Genomic DNA, 18,636 nt, shown 5'->3' on the forward strand with positions numbered 1-18,636 from the left:
GGCACCCTCCCCCAGAGCCCAGCCTTGCCTAGCAGTGCCTCCCAGCCTCCCCTGGCCAGCGCAGATGCCATTTCAGAGGGCCCTGAAGGAACAGTGTTGGTCCAGCTCCACCTGACTGTCCAGGCACCAATATCCACGCTTGGTGCTGCACCAACTGGGCAATTCAGGATCGCGGTCAAGGCCAGTACGTCGTGCCTGCAGGCCGGGGTGGCCCCAAGAGACCGCACCATCCACGGTCTGTAAATTGCTGTTCTGCAGACACACCAGTTAGCATCTGTGCAGACCTTCAGGTCCCTTCTCAGACAGCAGTCTCTCTGCATCTCCCTTTGCCCATGGACAACAGCTCCAAGCCCTTAGAGGCTTCTGGTCCCCCTGCCCCCTTGGCTTCTCAGCCACCTGGGCTTGGTTTCTTCAGGAAGGTAGTGCCCACTGGCACTGTCCTCCCACCTGGCAGCTTCAAGGATGCTGTTTCTGAACTAAGGACCAGAGGTTTCCACCACCCTACAGGTCCTTCAGGACAGAATGGAAACACAAGGACTCAGTGGAGAGTTCTCTTTATTCCTTTTGATTCCCTCCCAAGGTGAGGGCTTAGGCAGCCGTGGATTCCCAGAGGAAAGGATGGGGTCCAAGTGATCTGTTTGGACATGCCTCCCACTGTAATTTATCCTTTTCCTTCCCCTCCCCAAAGATGTTTTTGGGGTACTCTGGTCCCCACATGATCCTCTCCTTTCCACTTGGGGGAGAATCTCCCCCCACCCCACGTTAGGGCCTCTCTCCAAAGGGCGGCCCTCATGTACATCATGGCCTGAATGAGGCCAGACCCTGGGCAGGAGGCCACAGCTGGAGGGAAAGGGCTCCAGGCCTAGTTTCCAACATCCTTGGAAAACCCCAGCCCTGCCCGGATGTTCACAAAGTGGTGAGAAATTCAGGTATGAAAACATGAGGACACAAGCGTTCGTCTGGCCCGTGTACGCCCCAGAGGCCCATCCCTGCTGAGGCTCCCAGCCTCAGTTTCCCCACGGCAGCTCGGGCCCTTCCGTGCTGTTTTGCAGGTCCCTGCAGCCCCACCTTCTGGTTCCTGACATTTGGTGTTCTGCCCTCCACTTTGGTGCTGTTGGGGGAGGGCAGGCCTGGATTAAAGCTTTTAGCCTGTCTAAAGGAACTTTCTTCCCCAAAGGCAGTAGGCGGGAAGGCTGCAGTGGGGTGTCAGCCCTGCTTCCCACAGCTCCTCGGGCAGGAGCTTACTCAGCAGCTATGTGGGCAGTGAAATGACTGGCAAAGGCTGGGGGAGGCCAGGCACCTGTCCTGGCAGGGTTTGGGGCTGTGTCCTCAGTGGAGGTATGGGGAGGGGCAGGGATGGCAGCTGGGTGTGTACTAAGCCAAATGGGAGCCACACCCCCTCAGCCCTGGCACTGCCCTGGGATCCCTGCTTCCCAGATGTTGGAGGGGCCCTAGAGTATCTGGGATTGGGATGTGCTGAGATATCAGGGCACCAGCATGGGAGAGCAGTGATGTCTGGCTCCAGAGCTATGGGAAGGGGCCAGGGCTATGTAGGGTCTAGCTTCAGAGGGTACGGTCCAGGCTCCCCGAAGTGGGCCGGGGGAAAATTTCTTCCCTGATTGATGGCTGCCCCCAACCCTTTCCTGGGCTCACAGGTCTCAAGCCTCATAGGTGCTTCCCTCTTGTCTCTGTCCTATCAGGAGTAGAGGCAGGGTCCCAGGGTGACCGGGACAGATATCAAGGGTATGGAGAACCCTGCAAGGACCCAGTCACTTAATGGCTACAGGGCAGGGCCACGCTGAGGCCTGTAGCACGGCTCAGCTGGTAAAGGCAGGGGACAGGAGAGGCCACAACTAGCCCGCAGCCCCCTCCTCCCCTTCAGTGGGTTGGCCCTGCAGCATCCAACTTCCAACCCCCGTGCCCTGGGACACACAGTTCTGGGGAGCAGCCAGGGCTCGTTCAGGCCAAGGCGTCGAGGTCCACAGGGGCCAGTGGCTCCCGCCAGTAGCAGAAGTTGCTGTATTCAGGGTTGGCCAAGTCTGTGCTGGGGCCACGGGCCACAGGTGGGAAGAGGAGTTCAACCACCTCGCCGAGCCGTTCGTACCTACGGGCAGGAGGTGCTGGAGTGAGCCTCAGCTCCTGCTGGGCTTCGGCCCCATCACAGCAGGTGGAGACCTTACATCCTGCCTGGGAGCCCTGGACCGGGGAGGGGGTCCCTGGCAGGGGTGGGGTGGGGTGGCACTGGGTCCCAGGGAGAGGCTGGGGTGTGTAGGCACGTGGCAGGGTTTGGCCTCACGTGGACTTGTGATTCCTCATGAGCTCCTGGCTGAGCTCTCCCCGGGGGTTGACTGTGAAGATGCGGGATGTAGGCAGGCCGACCTGCCGGTAGGCAGTGACATCCTACAGGAGACAAGGAGGGCTCGGTGGGCTGGGAGGTGTGGAGAAGGTGGCTCAGGCTCCCCACCCCTGCCATGGAGGGGACACTCACGTTGGGCCTGTTCCCAAAGGCGGCATAGAAGGGCTGTTCCTGGGGCAGAAAGAGCTGCTGGATGTCACTCAGGCAGGCAATCTTGAACACCTCCGGCTTCTTCTCAATCACCTCCCTGCGGCAGTCGGGGCCATGGGCAGGGAAGGGGTTAGCGACCAGAGGATGGCAGGGTGAGGTGACAGTGCTACAGGGTCTGACCCAGTGGACACCTGAGCGAGGCCTGATGCCGGCCCAGCCTGGGCTGGGCTGGGCTGGCAGTGGGCCTGTGCAACCCCCCGCTGGGCTGTGGGCTCACATCCCGTGGGGAGGTTACCTATGCGGGGTGGTTACCTGTGCAGGGCGGTTACCTGTGCAGGGCGGAGAAGAGGCTGCTGGGAGACAGCAGGATGGGGCCCTCGGGGAGGCCACAGCCCCGCTCGTTCACCCACTGCAGGTACCCCTTGGTGAGGTCCGCCATGCCGATGGCCCGTGCCGAGCAGTACAGGAACTTGTACCCATTTCTGGGGGGCGGGACAAAGGGGTAGCACAGAGCCGTCAGAGACCAGCCATCCCCATCTCGCCTTCTGGGCTTCGGCCAGCTCAGCCCAACCCTGGTGCCTCTGCAAGGATGGGACTTAGGAGAAGAGCTGAGCCAGGCCTGAGAGGTAGAAGAAGCGTGCACAGAGTCCTGAGGCCCAGGTGGACCAGGATAGGTGAGGACTCGGGCAAGTCTGTAGGCTTTGCCTACAGCAGGAAGGCCAGCAGCTAAACTCAGAGCCCGACCACAGCCCCAAGAGACAAGTCTTTCACAGGAGAACTGAGGACCAGTAGGTCTCAGCATGCCAGGGACCTCCCCCGGTCTCCTTCCCTGTGGGTCCCCAAGCCTGGCTTCCCGGGGCTGAGGCCAGGCCATTCTAAGACATCTTGTCACTCCCTCCCTGGAGTCCCACCCCAGCCCAGTGCAGGTACTCACAGGTGGATTTTGTGGTAGAGCCTAGTGATGCCCTGATGTGTCCAGTCTTTCCCCAGCTGGGGCAGAATGTGGCCCAAGGCATCCGACCTAGACCCACAGAGTAACAGTCACGCCAAGGCAGCCCCACATGGCCCTCCTGCTCTGTGGGTGTGGCCCCGCCCCCGTCCCAGGATGGCCCATTGGGAGGGGAGGGCCTCTCTCCTTGTCCCCCCCACCCCCCAGCACAGAGGGAGGCAAGTCCCCAGGCCCTCCCTCTCCCCCTCCACGGCCGACCGGGTCTCACTTGGTGATGGTGCCATCAATGTCTGAGATGATCACCCTGTCATCCCATTTCCACAGGTAGATGGTGGCCCTACAGCGGCAGGTGCCCTGGTACTGGGTGGTCACGCTGAAGACCACATTGTTGGCACCTTCTTGCAGGTTCAGGCGCCGCTGAGACCAGGCAAGGGGGGAACTGTGAGCTGCCTCAGCTGGACGCTGTCCGCCCACCGCCTCCCCCCCCCCAGAACTGTGGCCTTCCATCTCCACGGGCCTCTCTTTCTCCTGTTCCTCCAAACTCAAGAACCTTCCTGAGTTCATCAGAGACAGCCATGTGGGCAGAAGGTGGCTGCAAGGAGGAAGTGAGGGGTGCTGGTGGGGCCTGCAAAGCTCCAGGCATAGGAGCTTTGAGATGGGGCTCACGGACCAAGCCTGGCCCATGACCCTGTCCAGGTTTCTCAGGTCAGCCTTGGGGCCAGCACTGCTCTGGGCAGAGGGACACCCCACTCCACAGAGGGGGCCCTGTGGGGATCTCCACAGGCAGCCTCCTGCCTGGGGCTAGGGTACCTGGGACATCCCCCCCAAAGAGAGACCTAGCCCTGTCCTTGTTCCAAAGATAAGGATCAGGGCAGCTCTTAGCCACAGCCTGTGACCTGGCTGACCCCAAGTTGGGTGTGAGCCCCAGGGAACCACACAGAGGGCAGCCACTCTGTATCAGGTGTGCCAGACTCTCCTGGGCACCTCTCTGACCACAGAGTTCCACTCAGGAAGAAAACATTACAGGAGCCACAGTTACTCAAAGGTGTGACTTGGGGGCCTGGGGTTGCCAGAATCTGAGAGGCTGTCATCAGCCGTTTGGTTCCTGTAGCTCCCAAAGGCAGACCAGAGCCAGCCAACCCACCGCAGGTAGGCATTTTAAGATGACATAAGAGGGGGCTTTTCTAGCGAGAACATCCAACAGAGAATGGGCTGGCACGTGAAGAAGCGGCACAGGAAGCTGTCCCCGGATGACGCAAGCAGAGGCTGGCAGGGGGCTGCCACAGAGATGGATTCTGGGCTTTGCTGAACACAAGCCGTTCCTCAGCCGGGCCCTCAGGGCCCCGGGAACACAATCATCGCAGGCCTGCCACTCCCACACCTGCACACACTTACGATCTGATTGGAGGAGAGGCGGAGGGACTTCTTGTAGGCAGGAGTGATCTGATTGGAGGAGAGGCGGAGGGACTTCTTGTAGGCAGGAGTGATCTGATTGGAGGAGAGGCGGAGGGACTTCTTGTAGGCAGGAGTGTGGGCCGGAGGCGAGAGGGGCGGGGAGGGGGCATCGTCCTCACTGCTTGGGGCTTCGGTCTTCTCCCTGCGGGCAGCCCGGCTCTTGAGCCACTTCCCCCAGCCAAGGCCTTCACTCCTTGGTAGGTGCCCACCCCTCACCCAGGCCGCAAGGAGTCTGCTGCTCGTCCCTGCCCCTCTAAGGACCCCTCCCTCTAGATGCCACCCATTTTGGGGGTGGCAGCAGACATCAGGATATAGGCCAGTAGTCTACACCCAGAACGGTGACTGCAGAGCTGGAGCAGAGACCCGGGGCGCCCAGCCCCCAGACTGCTCTCCACAGCCAGGATGCTGGAACCTGCTTTGGGGATGTGTCCCAGAAAAATCTAGAATTGCATCATGGCCAATCCCACCTGCTGTGGGAGGCAGTCAGTCCGTCCTTGATCACCCCCCACCCAGCCTTGGACATTCTGGGTCACTTCAGACGTGAAAAAAGGAAGCAAGGTCAGCTGGCCCCTGGTGGAGAGAGGAAGCCCTACTCCACCTTCGTATGGTAGCCCTTTGTCTGGGCCGGGAGTCTGGGTACCCATTCCAGCCCTGCCACTTCCCGGCTGTGAGAACTTCGGTGTATCTAGGTTTTCCCATCTGTGACATGGGGACACGTCCCAGGAGAAAGAAGAGGTGTAGAAGTGATTGCAGAGTGACAAAGACCCATGGCAGGGGAGGGGTTCTGGCTCCACCCCCGCTCCCACAGTGATCTTTCCCAGGCTGAGCTCCAGCTGCAGAGCCCCAGGCAGGAGATCCAGCTCACCCCAGCTGCTGCTGCCGCGCTGTGGTTTTCTCCCTCCGGGCACTGCACTGTGGGGAGAATATCCATCTAGTGAACCCCGCCTCCTGCCTGTGCCGGCCCCGCCCTGTGGACATGACCACCCACCTCCTTGGCTGGAAAGTCCCTGCATCGCCAGGAAAACCACCACCGCCCTCCCTTCCGGGGCATCTTTTCCTTCTCCAGCTTGTCCACGGTGCTCTGCGGGCAGATGAAGGCCATGGCATTTTTTCCTGTACCACACAAACCCACCTTACATTGCCCTTGGGGCCCCCATGGGCCCAGAGTCTGGGGCTGACCCTACAGCAAGGTGCTATCAACGTCTGGAGGCTAAAGAAGCATACTCACCCCCATCTTGGGATTCTGAGCACTGATTCAAGGAGATAAGCATGGGAGAACAAGGGCCACTTCTGCCTGCCTCCACTCCACCCCAGCCCTGACCCCTCCAGCTCTAGCCCAGCCTTGGCCTGGCCTCCAGATCTTGTGGATCAGTCTCCCTACTCCAGTAGCTAAAGGCAGCGCTTTGGGAGTTTCTCAAGATCTGGCTCTCCCTGCATGATGCCACCAACTGGGGGCAGGGACAGTCTCTAGTCAGTACCACCCTCAACCTCCAAGACCAACATGGGCAATTCCTAAGGTCAGTGATCTATCCCGTGAACAGCCTCCCTCTCTGCTTGTTACCGTCATTGTCTGGTGGGGACAACATGACCCTGTGAAAAATTCTGATTAGATTTGTGCTAGATAAACCCAGGGAGGGCCCAGGCCCACCTAGGAGACATATCAGCTTCCTGCAAACACAGAATGGAGAACGCGTCAGGAGGAAAACAGCCAGGGTGTCCACTGGGGCTGGGAACAGGCTGGGGGAGTTTCCCCTAGGTGGTGGGTCTGTCTGGGTAAGGTGAGGAAAGGCAAGCATGGGGGGACCCTCTCTCTTCCCACAAGCTCTGGGTCCTTGCTCAAACCCAGAGCCAGCCAGAGGACAGAGCTGGGCATCACCAAAGGGAGGCACCAGCTGTCAACATCAGGTGAGTGATGTTCTTTGGGCAAGCCAAGCCAGTAATGATGGGCCAGACCAGGGTGGGGCACTGAATGGCTCCCAGAGGGGCAGCAGGGGCAGGTGCAGGCCAGCCCTGCACAGGATAGAGGTTCTGGGAGGGACTATAGAGGCTGCTCCTTCCCACCTCTGAGCATCTGCACATGCTGTTCCCCACCCCTTGCCTACTCATCCTTCAGACCTCTACCCGGTGGGCACTTGCTCAGCAAACCCCCTGTTGGAGGTTCTCAAAGCACCCCAGACCTCTCCTTCCCAGTACTCACAGTTGAATTTTATATTCATTTGGCTGAGTCTTTCATTAACTGTCTTCCTATGAGGGCATGACTGTCCCCAGTCTGGGCCTGGCACACAGTAGGTACTCAATAACTGTGTGCTGATAAAGCAAGCCCCTGCAGCCCAGCCTGGAGAGGGTCTCAGAAGAAAGTGAGGGGTAGGACCTCCATGTCCCAAGACTGTCTCGCAGGTCCAAAAACCTCCTGTTGAAGGCATGTCCCTGTCGCCTCTGGTTTGTCCTGAATTCCTTTGAAGTAAAGTCTAAATCCAATCCAAATGGATTCAGCCATGCCAGGAAACCAGGGAAGCAGGGGGGTGCTTCGTCCACACAGCCTGGGGCAAGGCTTCAGAGGACCTGGGTCTCTTCTCTCAGAGTGGGTCCTGCAGCCCCAGGCCCATCTCTGCCCACCCTCCAGTTCCTTGCCAAGGGCCCCCGACCCCAAGGCTATGGCCACGTCCCCCAGGAGGCCCAGGGGTGCTATAACCATTACCTTGGGCAAGTTTCTCTGGAAAGCTTGCAGGGAGAGGATCATGGAGGCGGCTACAGCCCAGTTATAATGCCTAGAGAGACAGAAAGGGTGTTAGGGCCGTGGAGGGTGGGGCGATCCAGCCGCCCAGCCCTGGTACCCACTTCTCATTGATCTTCACCACCAGGTTCGGGTCGTCCAGGAGGCCGGGGTTTTGGGCGAGGTCCTGGTAGGAGACGATGTGCTGGTTGAACTTCTCTGGGCACAGAGGCAGAGAGCGAGGGGTGAGGCCAGCACATCCCACGTGACCCGTTGCCCCCGCCCCTCCCAGCTGTCCCACCTCTGCTGCTCAGGCCTCCTGCAACTTGGGTCTTCGACTTAGCAGGGCTCCTTGCTACCTGGGGTTTTGGCACCTGATGGTCCCACCCCAGGCACTAGCCATCCTGGATTCACAGGATAAGTCACAGCTTAGCATGACTCAGCATTTGCTTCATGGGGTCTTGGAGATGCCCAGCGCTTGCTGGCCGAGGGTGGGCTCCACAAACCCCAGACTCATGCACACCTCTGCTACCCCCACCCCCGCCCCGGGGTCTTCCCTCTCTTCTCCCGTCCCCTGGGCTCAGTCCTTGGAGGGGTGGGGGCCACAGTTGAGCATACCCACAGAGATGTCTCCGCTGTCAGCCAGGCCCCCAGAGAGGGACAGCACTACTGTGTCCGCTGTGTCCAGAGCGGGCTCTGGCTCCCGCTCAGGGTTGCAGCCTCCCAGAGACTTTTGGCTTCCGGTTTCACTCCACTTCCTGGCCCCCCGCCCACAGTCGCTGGGGACAAAGGGGCCAATAGCGACATGAATACAAGGAGGCTGGGAGGAGGGGCTGGAGCCCTCCCAGGCCCCTGATAGCCGATTCCTAGCCCCACAGGCCCCAATTCCAGGACACCCTGGTGTCCAGAACCCAGGTACCTCTGGGGGAAGTAAAGGGCTGCATTCTCAGAATCCAGGGAGGGCAAGTCATCCAGGTAGATTTCGCTGGGGCCCAGGTGCTGGCTTCTCTTCAGGGAGCCTGAGAGCAGAGGAGGGGACATCTGTAGACCTAACCCGTGAGGACTACTGTTGTGATCAGTGTGCGTCCCCCTGCCTTTGAACGCCTTAAGGTGGCACCGTCCAGTAGAACTTCCTGCAGTGCTAGAAAAGTCCTATGTCTGCACTGTCCAGTAGAACTTCCTGCAGTGCTAGAAAAGTCCTATGTCTGCACTGTCCAGTAGGGTAGCTGCTGGCCACACAAGGCTATTGGGCATACTTAAAATGTGGTGTGATGGAAAAATAGAATTTTAAGTGTTAATTAATTCTTCTTTTTCTTTTCGCCACGCCGTGTGGCATATGGGATCTTAGTTCCCAGCAAGGGATCGCACCCGCACCCCTTGCAGTGGAGGTACGGAGTCTTAACCACTGGACCGCCAGGGAAGTCCTCCAAGTGTTATTTAATTTTAATTCATTTAAATATAATTTTAAATAGCCACATATAGCCAGTAACTACCCATCTGGATAGCACAGGTGCCAGCTTCCCCTCCCAACCCTCTCCCTGGCCTCGCTCAAGACACACCACCTGCCTCAGTTCCTAGACATGAAACCTCTCTCCCTCCTCATGGCCTTGCTGTTCCCTCTGCCTAGAATTCTCTTCCCCTGGTCCTCACTTGGCTGGATCTTTATGGCCCATGTCTCAGCTCAGGCATCACCTGCGCAGAGAGGTCATCCCTGGCCACATGATTTAAATAGCCCCCGTCCCAACCAATGATTCTGTCCTGCGTCCCGCCCCCCCAACATCATGCTCTTCCTGTTATGTGTCTGTCATCTGTCTGCCCCTCTGGACTGTGAGTCCCATGAGGGCCGGAGCCAGAAACAGTGCTCGGAACACAGTAGGTGCTCAAACATGCTTGAAATTCCAGAGTCCACCCAGGGGATAACATGAGGCCAGGGAAGCAGTGGGAGGGGTCCAGCCATCACTCACCTTTCCTCCTGGAGATCCCCTCTGGCTGCCCTGTGCAAGCAGGGGCCTCCAAAGCAGCCCAGCTCCACGACTCAGAGGGAGGAGGGAGGCCCACATCCCCGGAACTCTGAGTCTTGGTTTCCTCTCTCTCAGGGGGTTGGAGAGGGGGACCCACCAGAGCAGGCACCTCCGTGTCAGGGTGAAGAAGGTCGGTGCCAGGCCCTGTTTGCAGGATTGGAATTCCCGAAGGGTCCACGCCAACCACAGAGGCAGAGGGGGTGCTGGGCGCCCCCTGAGGTGGAGAGGCTGTCTTGGAGCTGCCATCAGGGACCACTGAGGACTCGGGCCACTCAGCTTTGCCCACCTTCAATCAAACAAACGGGGGAAGACGGGGGCAGTGCAGGGCCTGCCCCCCACACCCCACAAGGCCTCAGGGAGGTGGCCCAAGTCTCAAGTCACTCCAGTCCCGACCCGCAGGGGCCACGGAGCCCCTGAAAGGTAAGGATGGAGGGTTGACACAGGGGAACTCACCTTAGGCAGCCTCCCCCAGGCCCACTGCATGTGGGACTCAGCTCTCAAGGGGATGGGTTCGAGGGTCCGCAGCTCCAGCTCCGAGTCACTCTTGGGGGATGTTAGCCCACCCGTTGAGAGGCTGCAGGAAGCAAGAACTCAGAGGCCCCCAAGCCAGCCTGCCACCCCCTGCCGCCCTCCTTGGCCTGGGAAAATTTTTTCTGCAACACGTATTTATGCCAGTGTTGGATCCAGAATGTATAAGGAACTCCTGTAAATCAACAAGAAGGCAATCCAGTAGAAAAAACAAAACAAAACGAAACAATGGGCAAGGTTGTGACTTCTTAATGGGTGTAGGGTTTCCACTAAGGGTGATGAAAAAGTTGTGGAATTGGATAAGGGGTGATGGTCATACAACATTGTGAATATACTAAATGCCACTGAATTGTGCCCTTTCAAATGGTAAATTTTATGTTATGTGTATTCTACCACAATAAAAAAAAATGGGCAAAAGACTTGAATGTCAACACTTTACTGAAAAGACATACAAATGGCTGGTAAACACAATAAATATGTTCTATGTCATTATTCATCAGAAAAATGTAAATGGAGGCCCCTCTGAGACCTTGGCTTTGAGCCTCTGCCTGTAGCCCACCTGGACTCTCACCTGGCCTGGGGGGGCCACTCTCCATCGGAGTAGGGGTAGGTGTCTTTCGGCTGCGGTGAGAACTCTCCTTCTGGCTGGACACTGCTGCGGGACCACAGGGAAATAAATGGTCACTGATAGGACAGGCAACCTGGGCAGGGCATGGAAGCCTGGACATCAGGGGCTTGATGAAGCAAAGCAACTAAAGGCCAGAGAGGTCAAGGACCTTGCCCAGGGTCACACAGCATCAGCAGAGGACACTGTGCTTGAACCCCAAGTGGCATTCCTACACCCTCAACCCCCTACATACCCTGGGGGCTCCGGCCTCGGCTCTTCCAGCAGGGATAGCTCACTCCCAGTGCCTGCCTCCAGCTCCTCCGAACTAGAATCGGCTGCCACCGTGTCCTCCTTCCGCCTGGGTTTCCTCCTGCGACGCTTCTTCTTCCACCCCGTGGAGGCTGTGCCCACGATGCTGGCCTCAGGCTCGCTGGCTGTGCCCAGCTGGGAGTCCGAAGGGAACCCAGACAGGCCCCCCCAAGGGATGGGTGATGTGCACAGGTGGGGAGGCATGTCTTCCTGTGGAGCAGACCAGGGGCAGGGCTGAGGGTTCTGCAGCTTGGGGACAGGGGGCAGGAAAACAGGCCTGGAGGCTGGACAGAGCCAGCGGTAGCATGGCCTTGTAACTGTTGCTGGCCTCAAAATTCCCTAACAGAGATAAAGCGGCCCCAATCCCAGGGGTGCCTGCACCTCTGGCAGCCCACGGCAACCACACAGTCCAGACAGAAACCTGGGCATCAGCCTCTCATCTCCCCTGCCCACATCTACCACAGCAGACACCTACTTCCCCTTGTAAGACTCAGCCAGGTGTCACCTCCTCCAGGAAGCTTGCCCTGACTTTTTTCAGCCTCAGTTCCAACCCCCTTCACTGCAATAACCAAATAGTTCTTTCATCTGTTGTTCACATGTCTGTCTCCCAGGCTAGTCTGGGAACCTTCTTTTTTGGCAGGGGTCACCCCTCATCCAGGTCTACTGCGGTGTCTGGCATACAGTACAGTAGGGGCTCAATTAAAGTTTGTCAAAACTTTAAACACCTCTACTGGCTTCTGCTGGGCCCTGCCTCCCTTCTGCAAACACCCCTCTGCTCCTTCCCCACTCCCACACGTCCATGTTCCAGCCGCCCCAAGCCGGCACCAGATCCACAACAAGCCATCTTATGCTTTCCAGTCCCGGCCATTGCTCGGCACCCTCCTCCTCTCCAAGTTGCCCAGGGAGGGCCTCCTTTTCCCCCTTCAGGGGCCCAGCTCAAGTGTCCTCTTCTGAGAAAACTTCCCCAAAAGAAGCGCCAGCCCTTCCTGCCCCCATCCCCCCCATCCCTCCCCAGGGTCCACCAGCACATCCTGATGCCCCTGCCTCAGACCCTCGCCTATGGGGTCCTCCCCACGGTGGGGACAGTGACAAATCCCCAGGCCCCGCCTGGAGGGAGCACTAGTGAAGAGACAGGGCCAGGCAGGCCCAGAGGCACTTACCACATCGCTCTCCAGCTCCTGGATGAAGAAGGCCTCCCCGCTGTCCCCCAGCTTCATGTGCAAGTCCACTGGCTCCCCATTGATCTCGATGTCTACCTGTAATGGGGCGTGGTGGGATGGGGGTCCCCACCGTCGGATCTTACTCCCATGCTTCAGTCCACTGGACTCCCAGCTGGTCCTGGAGACACAGGCTCCCTGCTGCCCCAGCACCGCACTTTCTGGAACTCTCTCCCCCCAGACCTCGGGGAGACTCTGAGGGTCTCTACTCACCATCTCAGTATTCTTGTTTATGCTTGGTTTCTGTGTTCCTCTCTCTCCCACAGCCCATAAGAACAAGAACACGATCCAGTCTTGTCACTGTGTGTCCCCAACCCGCAGGAGAGTGCCCGAACATTTGTGGGTAACATGAACAACAGTAAGAATGACCCTTTCCTGGGCACTTTGTCCAGTGTGTTACATAGACCATCTTCACAGCAACCCCTGGCAGTACCTCCCATCATTATCCCCACTTTATAGATGAGGAAACTGAGGCTCAGAGGGGTTAAGTAATTCTCTGGGAATTACTATGAACCCAGAAGGTCTGAATCCACAACGCAAGCTCTTAACCACTTAGCTATACTGTCTCCCGCAAGGTTACACTCTCCCATTAGGATTCTGGAAGATTCACAGTCACCCCAGTGTGAAGGGGGTTTGGGCCCACCAAACCTCTATTCACACACCAGAACTCAGTGCTAACAAAAATCTGTCACGTTCACCTGAGCCCCATGAAGATAGTGCCGGTTTCCTAAGAGTGAGGAGGTAATTTTTGAGTATCACCCCCATGCCTCGCCCTGGGACAGTGTTATCATCTCTTATTTAATCACCAGGTAATGAGAGTGTATCAATTTGTTCAGGTGAAGTGACTTACCAGGAACACACAGGTAAGGTCTCAGGAAGCTGGAGCCAGGTCTGATGGCCCCAGTACAGAAGGCTGCCCCGCTGTGCTGCTTCCAGGGGAAAATAGGGGCCCTCCTGGACCAAAACCCCCAAACCAACCCAAAACCTTCCAAGAAAATACAAAGGAAGGGAAGCCTGTCCAGAGGACACATCCCTGCCCCAGGGAGGTCTGGTTCGTGTCCTGGGACTGCAGTGACTACCCCGGCTTCCTGAGCGCGCCCTGCAGAGGTCCCTCTACCGCCATCACTCACCACCTTCTCCCGTGAGCGCAGGACGCCCAGCTTGCCGAAGCGCACGTGGAAGGGCGAGCACCGGAAGGAGCCGTCCGCCTGCCTCACCACCAGCACATCGATGCCCCCGGTCAGCGTGGCCGGGTTCAGGCCCTGGTACAGCCCCTTCACCGTCCCAAACACAGTCTCCGCCAGCTGCCCCACGTAGTTCATGGCTGTGCTGGTAAAGGGAGGCGGCGCTGGGACCAAGGCCTGGCCACCGCCCTCCGTACGGGGCTCTGCAGCCTGACCCCTGGGACCCCAGGCTTACAGCGTGTGGTCCTCGGGGCGCCTCTGCAGAGGGGCAGCAGTGATGGCGTGGGAGGTGCGCCTGAAGACGTGGGCTCTAATCCCCACTGGCCGTGGGGCTCTTGGACGGCTGCCTCCCTTCTCCAAGGGCTGCTGCCCACATCTGTCAAATCAGGGCACCGGGTAAGGCCATGGGGCGCTGTGAGCCTCTAAATGCCATGAGTAATGATAATGACCGCGGCTCATTTCATCTTTACAACAACCTGCCAGGCTGGCCGAGCAGGTTTCATTATCCCTGTTTACAGACAAGCCAGAGGTGGAGTGACTTGCCCACGGCCTCACCACTAGCCAAGAGAGGAGCCAGGGTTCGCATACAGGCCTGTGTGATTGCAGAGCCCTCGGTGTGAACCACTGGGATGGCCCAACTGTGGGGACAGGCACCCCTCCCTGGGGTGCAGTGAGGGGCAGCCTCATGATAGATCAGGCCCAGGGCCCTTCTGGGTAACAGGTGACAGTCCTGAAGGCTGATCTCTTTCCAGAAGTGGGGAGGAGGGAGCCTCAGTTTTTCCATCTGAGAAATGGGTTCAGCTGTCTTGCTGCCTCCTGGTCCTAGGAGTTGGAAGGGACCTTGCTGGGCTATTGTGGCTAATTTGTGGGGGACCAGGGGTGGGGGTAACCCAGGTACCTAAGGCTCTGCCCAGCTCTCAGATGCTTGCAGTAGGGCACCCCCTATAGCTGGGCCCAAACTACAAAATTTAAGGCCCAAACTCCAAAATTCTTCCCAGTCTCCCTGGGACATGTGGGAAGCCCGTCCATGGCTACAACCTGACCCCAGTGTCTCTAGGACATAGTTCTCAGCCCCCGACCCCTACTCCTCAGACCCACATTCAGGCCTTGGGCTGGCCCCTGGCCCATCAAAGCTGTTCCTTCTTCCCCCAGCCAGACTGGTCCCTCCAGCTCTCCCACACCAGGCAGAGCTGGGTGAGCCAGAGGCAGGAGCTGTAGCAGCCGCAGAGAAGAGCCAGGGCCATAATGAGAGCCACCTCCACCCTGGCATGGTGCCCGCCCCCACCAGCTTCAGCTCATCGCCCCTTCTCTGCTGGCCTCGCCAGTGGCCTATGCCCTTCTGGCTGCCAGGACCCAAAACCAGCCCAGCTCCACAGGGCACTTCCCTCTGACCTTGCATCAGAACCCCTGGAGGTCTGCCTGCCATGCAAGATCACCCTTCAAAAAAGTCAAGTGACTTATCCAAACCTTATGAAGCTAATAGGCCATAGATGGGGGGAGGGAGTGAAGACTCATATCCTGGTTTCCTGATTCCATACCATGGTTCCTTCCCCTCCATGGTCCCCAAACCACACCACCGTTGTCGGCAGAGAGGGCCGCCCAGCCCCCAGCCCACCTCTGCACAGCCCTGTAATGCCTCGACACTCAGAATGTGGCCCAGGGCCCAGCATCACCTGGGAGCTGGTTAGAAACGGAGAGCTTCACAAACATAAGGTCCTGTGAGATTTGCTAAAGTGAAAATTTGGGATAAAAAATGAAACTCTTTGGACCCCGAAAATGTCACTCAAATTGAATACATCTTTTATCTGCAAGGCACCTGCTATGTGATAGGTGAAAACTCCCACTTTGGTTTCTCTGTCCCTAACACCAAAGTCTGAATATGGGTCTGGGGAGACAGACCGACTGACAAGGAGAGACATGTGGTAGGCAGGGCTCTAGACCACTGTGCCCAGGAAAAGCAGAGAAGACTCCAGAAGCTTCCAGGAAGATAAAGAAGCATGCATGGGAGGGGCACACCGGGAGTGGGGGCAAAGTTCTGCCCAGCTGGCAGCCCAAGTCTGAGCTATCTGCTCTGCTGAGAGCTAAAGTGCAGGTGGTGGGTGGGTGGATGGGGAGGGGGCAGAGGAGACAGGCTCAGATCCATCTACTACTGAGCTTCTCAGCTTCGCCACCCCTGCTGCTTGGGGCTGGATACTTCTTTGTTGCAGGGTTGGCGGGAGTGTTGTAAGACATTTAGCAGCATTCCTAGTCTACCCACTAGATGCCAGGTAGCACCCTACCTCCAGCTGTGACAACCAAATTGTCTCTAAACTTTGTCAAATGTCCCCTGCTGGACAAAATTGCCCCCAGTTGAGAGCCACTGAAATAGCAGAAAGAGCGGAATGGCAAAGGGAGTACCTGTGGGCACCTGGGTCCTACTCTGATCCACCCATGGAGTACTCTCGGGCAAGTAACTTGCTGACCTCAGTTTCCCCTTCTATGAAACGAGGCCTGGATTTCTTAGACCTTCTCAGCTCTAATGTCATGGGAGCCTAGAATTCATTCCTCTCCTTGCTCCTCCCGCCCCACGAGTGGATGCCCCCATCTCTGCCTGCTTAGCATTGTGGAGAGGGAGGGGGACTCCTGTGAGCCAAGCCCTGGGCTCCTCTCCGCTACCTGCACCCATCCCTGAAGGCATCTCCTGCCCCCAGGACCAGCTCTGCCTCCTTGGTCTGCTCCAGATGGAGGAGAGCTCCTCTTGGCTCCCCTATACCACCCTTCACCCCCAAACTAACATGTCTAAAATCAAACACTTCATCTTCCCCTGGGGAACCTGGTCAGCTGAATTCCTCTCAGGACTCATGGGTACCCCTCCCTCCCGAGCCCTCTGAGTCCTATTCCCCAATTTCCTGCTCATCTGGCCCCTCCTTTCTCCTCCAGGTGCCTAGGTCAAGGCTTTATGACCAATGCCCAGATCCTGGGTGACAGCAGGCACTGTGGTTAACGCACGAGACTGTCTGGATTCTAATCCCCTCCCTGACACTTACTAGTTGTGACCCTGTGCAAGTCACTTCACCTCTCTGAGCCTCATTTGCGGCCTCTGGAATGGGGATAACATAAGGGATGCATGAGGAATTCATGACATAATTCGTGTAAAGCAGTAGCATGCAGTAAATGCCCACCCACGCCACCTAGCAGCAGCAGCATAGTTTTTGGAACCGTGACAGCCCCACTCACCCGGGCTGGTCCTGAGGGCACGACAGGTCAGACTCCAATGCACTGCCCCTGCCCTGAGTTGAGAGTTTAGACTTCTTAACTTGGCATTCAAGGTCCTGCATGATGGTGGCCCCGCTGTTTGCTCCAGGAGGGCCTCAAGAGGTGCCCAGGCCTCAGAGCCTACTCTGGGAACATCCACATGCCTCCCAGGCCTGCACACAATCCCACCACAGGAAAGCCAGAACAAGCTGCCCTGGTTGTCAGCCCTCAGCCTTTCTGGGCTCCCAGATTCGGGGAGGGGTGGGGATGTGGCTCTCCGTGTAGGACCACAGGGAAGGGAGACAGCTCCACCCAGGATCCCCAGTAGCCTTCACGGCTACTTCATCTGACCTGCCCAGTCTCAGGGCAGGTGGGCAAGGGTCAGACCCTGTTTTGCAACTGAGGACACTCAGTACCAGAGAGGGTGGGTGTCTTCCCCAAGGTGACTCAGTTAGTCTGGAGGGAAGTTGGGGTGAAACTTTTCCCCTGAGAGGTTTTTACATCTTATTCTCTCCCGATCCCACATTCTGGATGTCCGGGGGGCCCCCGCAGCCCCTGGATCGGGAAGAGGGATGAAGTGAAGCCGGCCCCTCAGGCCCGGGAACGGGAAGGAATGAGGGTCAGATGGCAGGACAGATGGGCGGGGCAGGGTGGGGCGGGGGAGGGGTACCTCATCTCTGGCTCTAGTTGGACCCTACCTGAGGAGCTGCCCACCGGACTCCGGGCCCCGGAGCTGCCGCTTCTACCTGAGTGCACAGGATCAGCAGGTGTTTTCGGCCCCGCACTCACTAGGCACTTCCGGCTCCTCTAGGACTGGGTGAGATCCCGGTTCCGCCCCTTCCACGAGCCAAGGGCGGCCTCTGCAAGTCCCAATCCGTCTAGACTCCACCCCCCAAAGAGACCCCGCCCCCGCCCAGTCCCCACGCCCAAGGGCGTCCTTTCACCTTATAGAGTGCGGGGCGAGGCCAGGCTCCAGGCTCCGCCCACTCCGGCTCCAGCCCGTCCTGCCCCGCGCCCTAGCGTTCCTCGAAGGAACGTCCCAGTGGCCCGCCACCAGCCCTACCTCCAGGAGCGGCGGAAAAGCAGAGACTTTCCAATCGAGCCGACCTAAACCTTCCTGGCTTTGCTCCTAGCTCGCTGTGTGACTGGTAAATTCTTTCCCCAATCTGACCCCATTTTTCTACTTTGTCAAAGGGGATAGCCACCTTGCAGGATTTTCGAGATTACCTGAAATGACTTTGTGAGGCACCTGGCGCTCAAAAGTCCCCTCTCGGGGGCAGCTTTGACTCCCACCCCCACCACCACCCTGAAGGCTGGACCGGACCCTCGTATTATACACTCACAGAGCCCACAGCTGTAATTTCATATTCGCTTGAATAACTATTTGATTATTGTCAGCCTCTCTGAATTTGAATTCCGTGAGAGCAGGTCGCGTTCATCCTTACACCCCAGTGTCCAGTTCAGTCCTGACGTACACACAACAGTAGCTCAATAAATGCCCACTCTCCATTCCATCCAGTTGATGCCCTGGTGGAGCGGAAGCGGGGTCAATACCTCCACTGGCCAGCAGAGGACAGGCGATGACCAGCCTTCTCGCCCAGTTTCGCATCCTCTCCGCCGGCAGGCGCCAAGAGGGAAACAGGTAAGCCCGGGTGCGCGAAGATTTGAAGGATCGAGGCTTGGGCCAGGGAATGGTTTTATCCTTTGAATCTGTGGTTGGTGGCTTGTCCTGTACCAAAGACGTCTCCCACAACCTGTGAGGATGGACGGCCCCTGCTAAGAAGATGCTCCGAGGAAAGTCAGGAGGTGAGGGAGTTTGCTGTAAAGAGGGCGGGAACCCAGGAAAAGCTCGGAGGGGTGGGGCACAATGGCAAAGAGTCAGGCTTAGAAAGTACTGGGCGGTAGGGAGTGAG

The 18,636-nt window shown here is 58.0% G+C and overlaps 1 protein-coding gene across 10 annotated transcripts; it reads right to left on the bottom strand.

Annotated features, from left to right (window-relative positions):
• Positions 1-547: 547 nt before the first annotated feature.
• LPIN3 (lipin 3) lies at positions 548-17,555 on the bottom strand. 10 transcript variants are annotated; one of them, XM_068565485.1, is made up of 22 exons: positions 17,422-17,553; positions 16,706-16,758; positions 13,725-13,865; positions 13,436-13,634; positions 12,249-12,344; positions 11,033-11,298; positions 10,744-10,827; positions 10,098-10,218; positions 9,588-9,930; positions 8,543-8,642; positions 8,242-8,402; positions 7,749-7,842; positions 7,609-7,678; positions 5,899-5,991; positions 5,776-5,822; positions 4,851-5,052; positions 3,724-3,872; positions 3,441-3,527; positions 2,836-2,988; positions 2,489-2,603; positions 2,297-2,400; positions 548-2,104 (listed from the first exon to the last, which is right to left on the bottom strand). In XM_068565485.1, the coding sequence occupies exons 4-22, from the start codon at positions 13,625-13,627 to the stop codon at positions 1,960-1,962; spliced, it is 2,622 nt and encodes an 873-aa protein (XP_068421586.1). In that variant the 5' UTR covers positions 13,628-13,634; positions 13,725-13,865; positions 16,706-16,758; positions 17,422-17,553; the 3' UTR covers positions 548-1,959. The 10 variants fall into 10 exon arrangements, with proteins under 10 accessions (XP_068421586.1, XP_068421588.1, XP_068421590.1 ...); XM_068565487.1 differs by having other exon boundaries at positions 17,470-17,544; XM_068565489.1 differs by lacking the exon at positions 16,706-16,758 and having other exon boundaries at positions 17,470-17,555.
• Between the last annotated feature and the right edge of the window lie 1,081 nt (positions 17,556-18,636).

The sequence above is a fragment of the Eschrichtius robustus genome, chromosome 16, assembly GCF_028021215.1.
Source record: "Eschrichtius robustus isolate mEscRob2 chromosome 16, mEscRob2.pri, whole genome shotgun sequence".
Taxonomy (NCBI): Eukaryota; Metazoa; Chordata; class Mammalia; order Artiodactyla; family Eschrichtiidae; genus Eschrichtius; species Eschrichtius robustus.

Coding starts and splice junctions, on each gene's coding strand:
- LPIN3 (XM_068565489.1), bottom strand. CDS start 13,627: ATGAACTACGTGGGGCAGCTGGCGGAGACTGTGTTTGGGACGGTGAAG. Junction 10,219..10,743: donor GAGTGGCCCCCCCAGGCCAG/GTGAGAGTCCAG, acceptor TGCTTCCTGCAG/CCTCTCAACGGGTGGGCTAA. Junction 3,873..4,850: donor GCCTCTCCTCCAATCAGATC/GTAAGTGTGTGC, acceptor GCCTGGTCTCAG/CGGCGCCTGAACCTGCAAGA.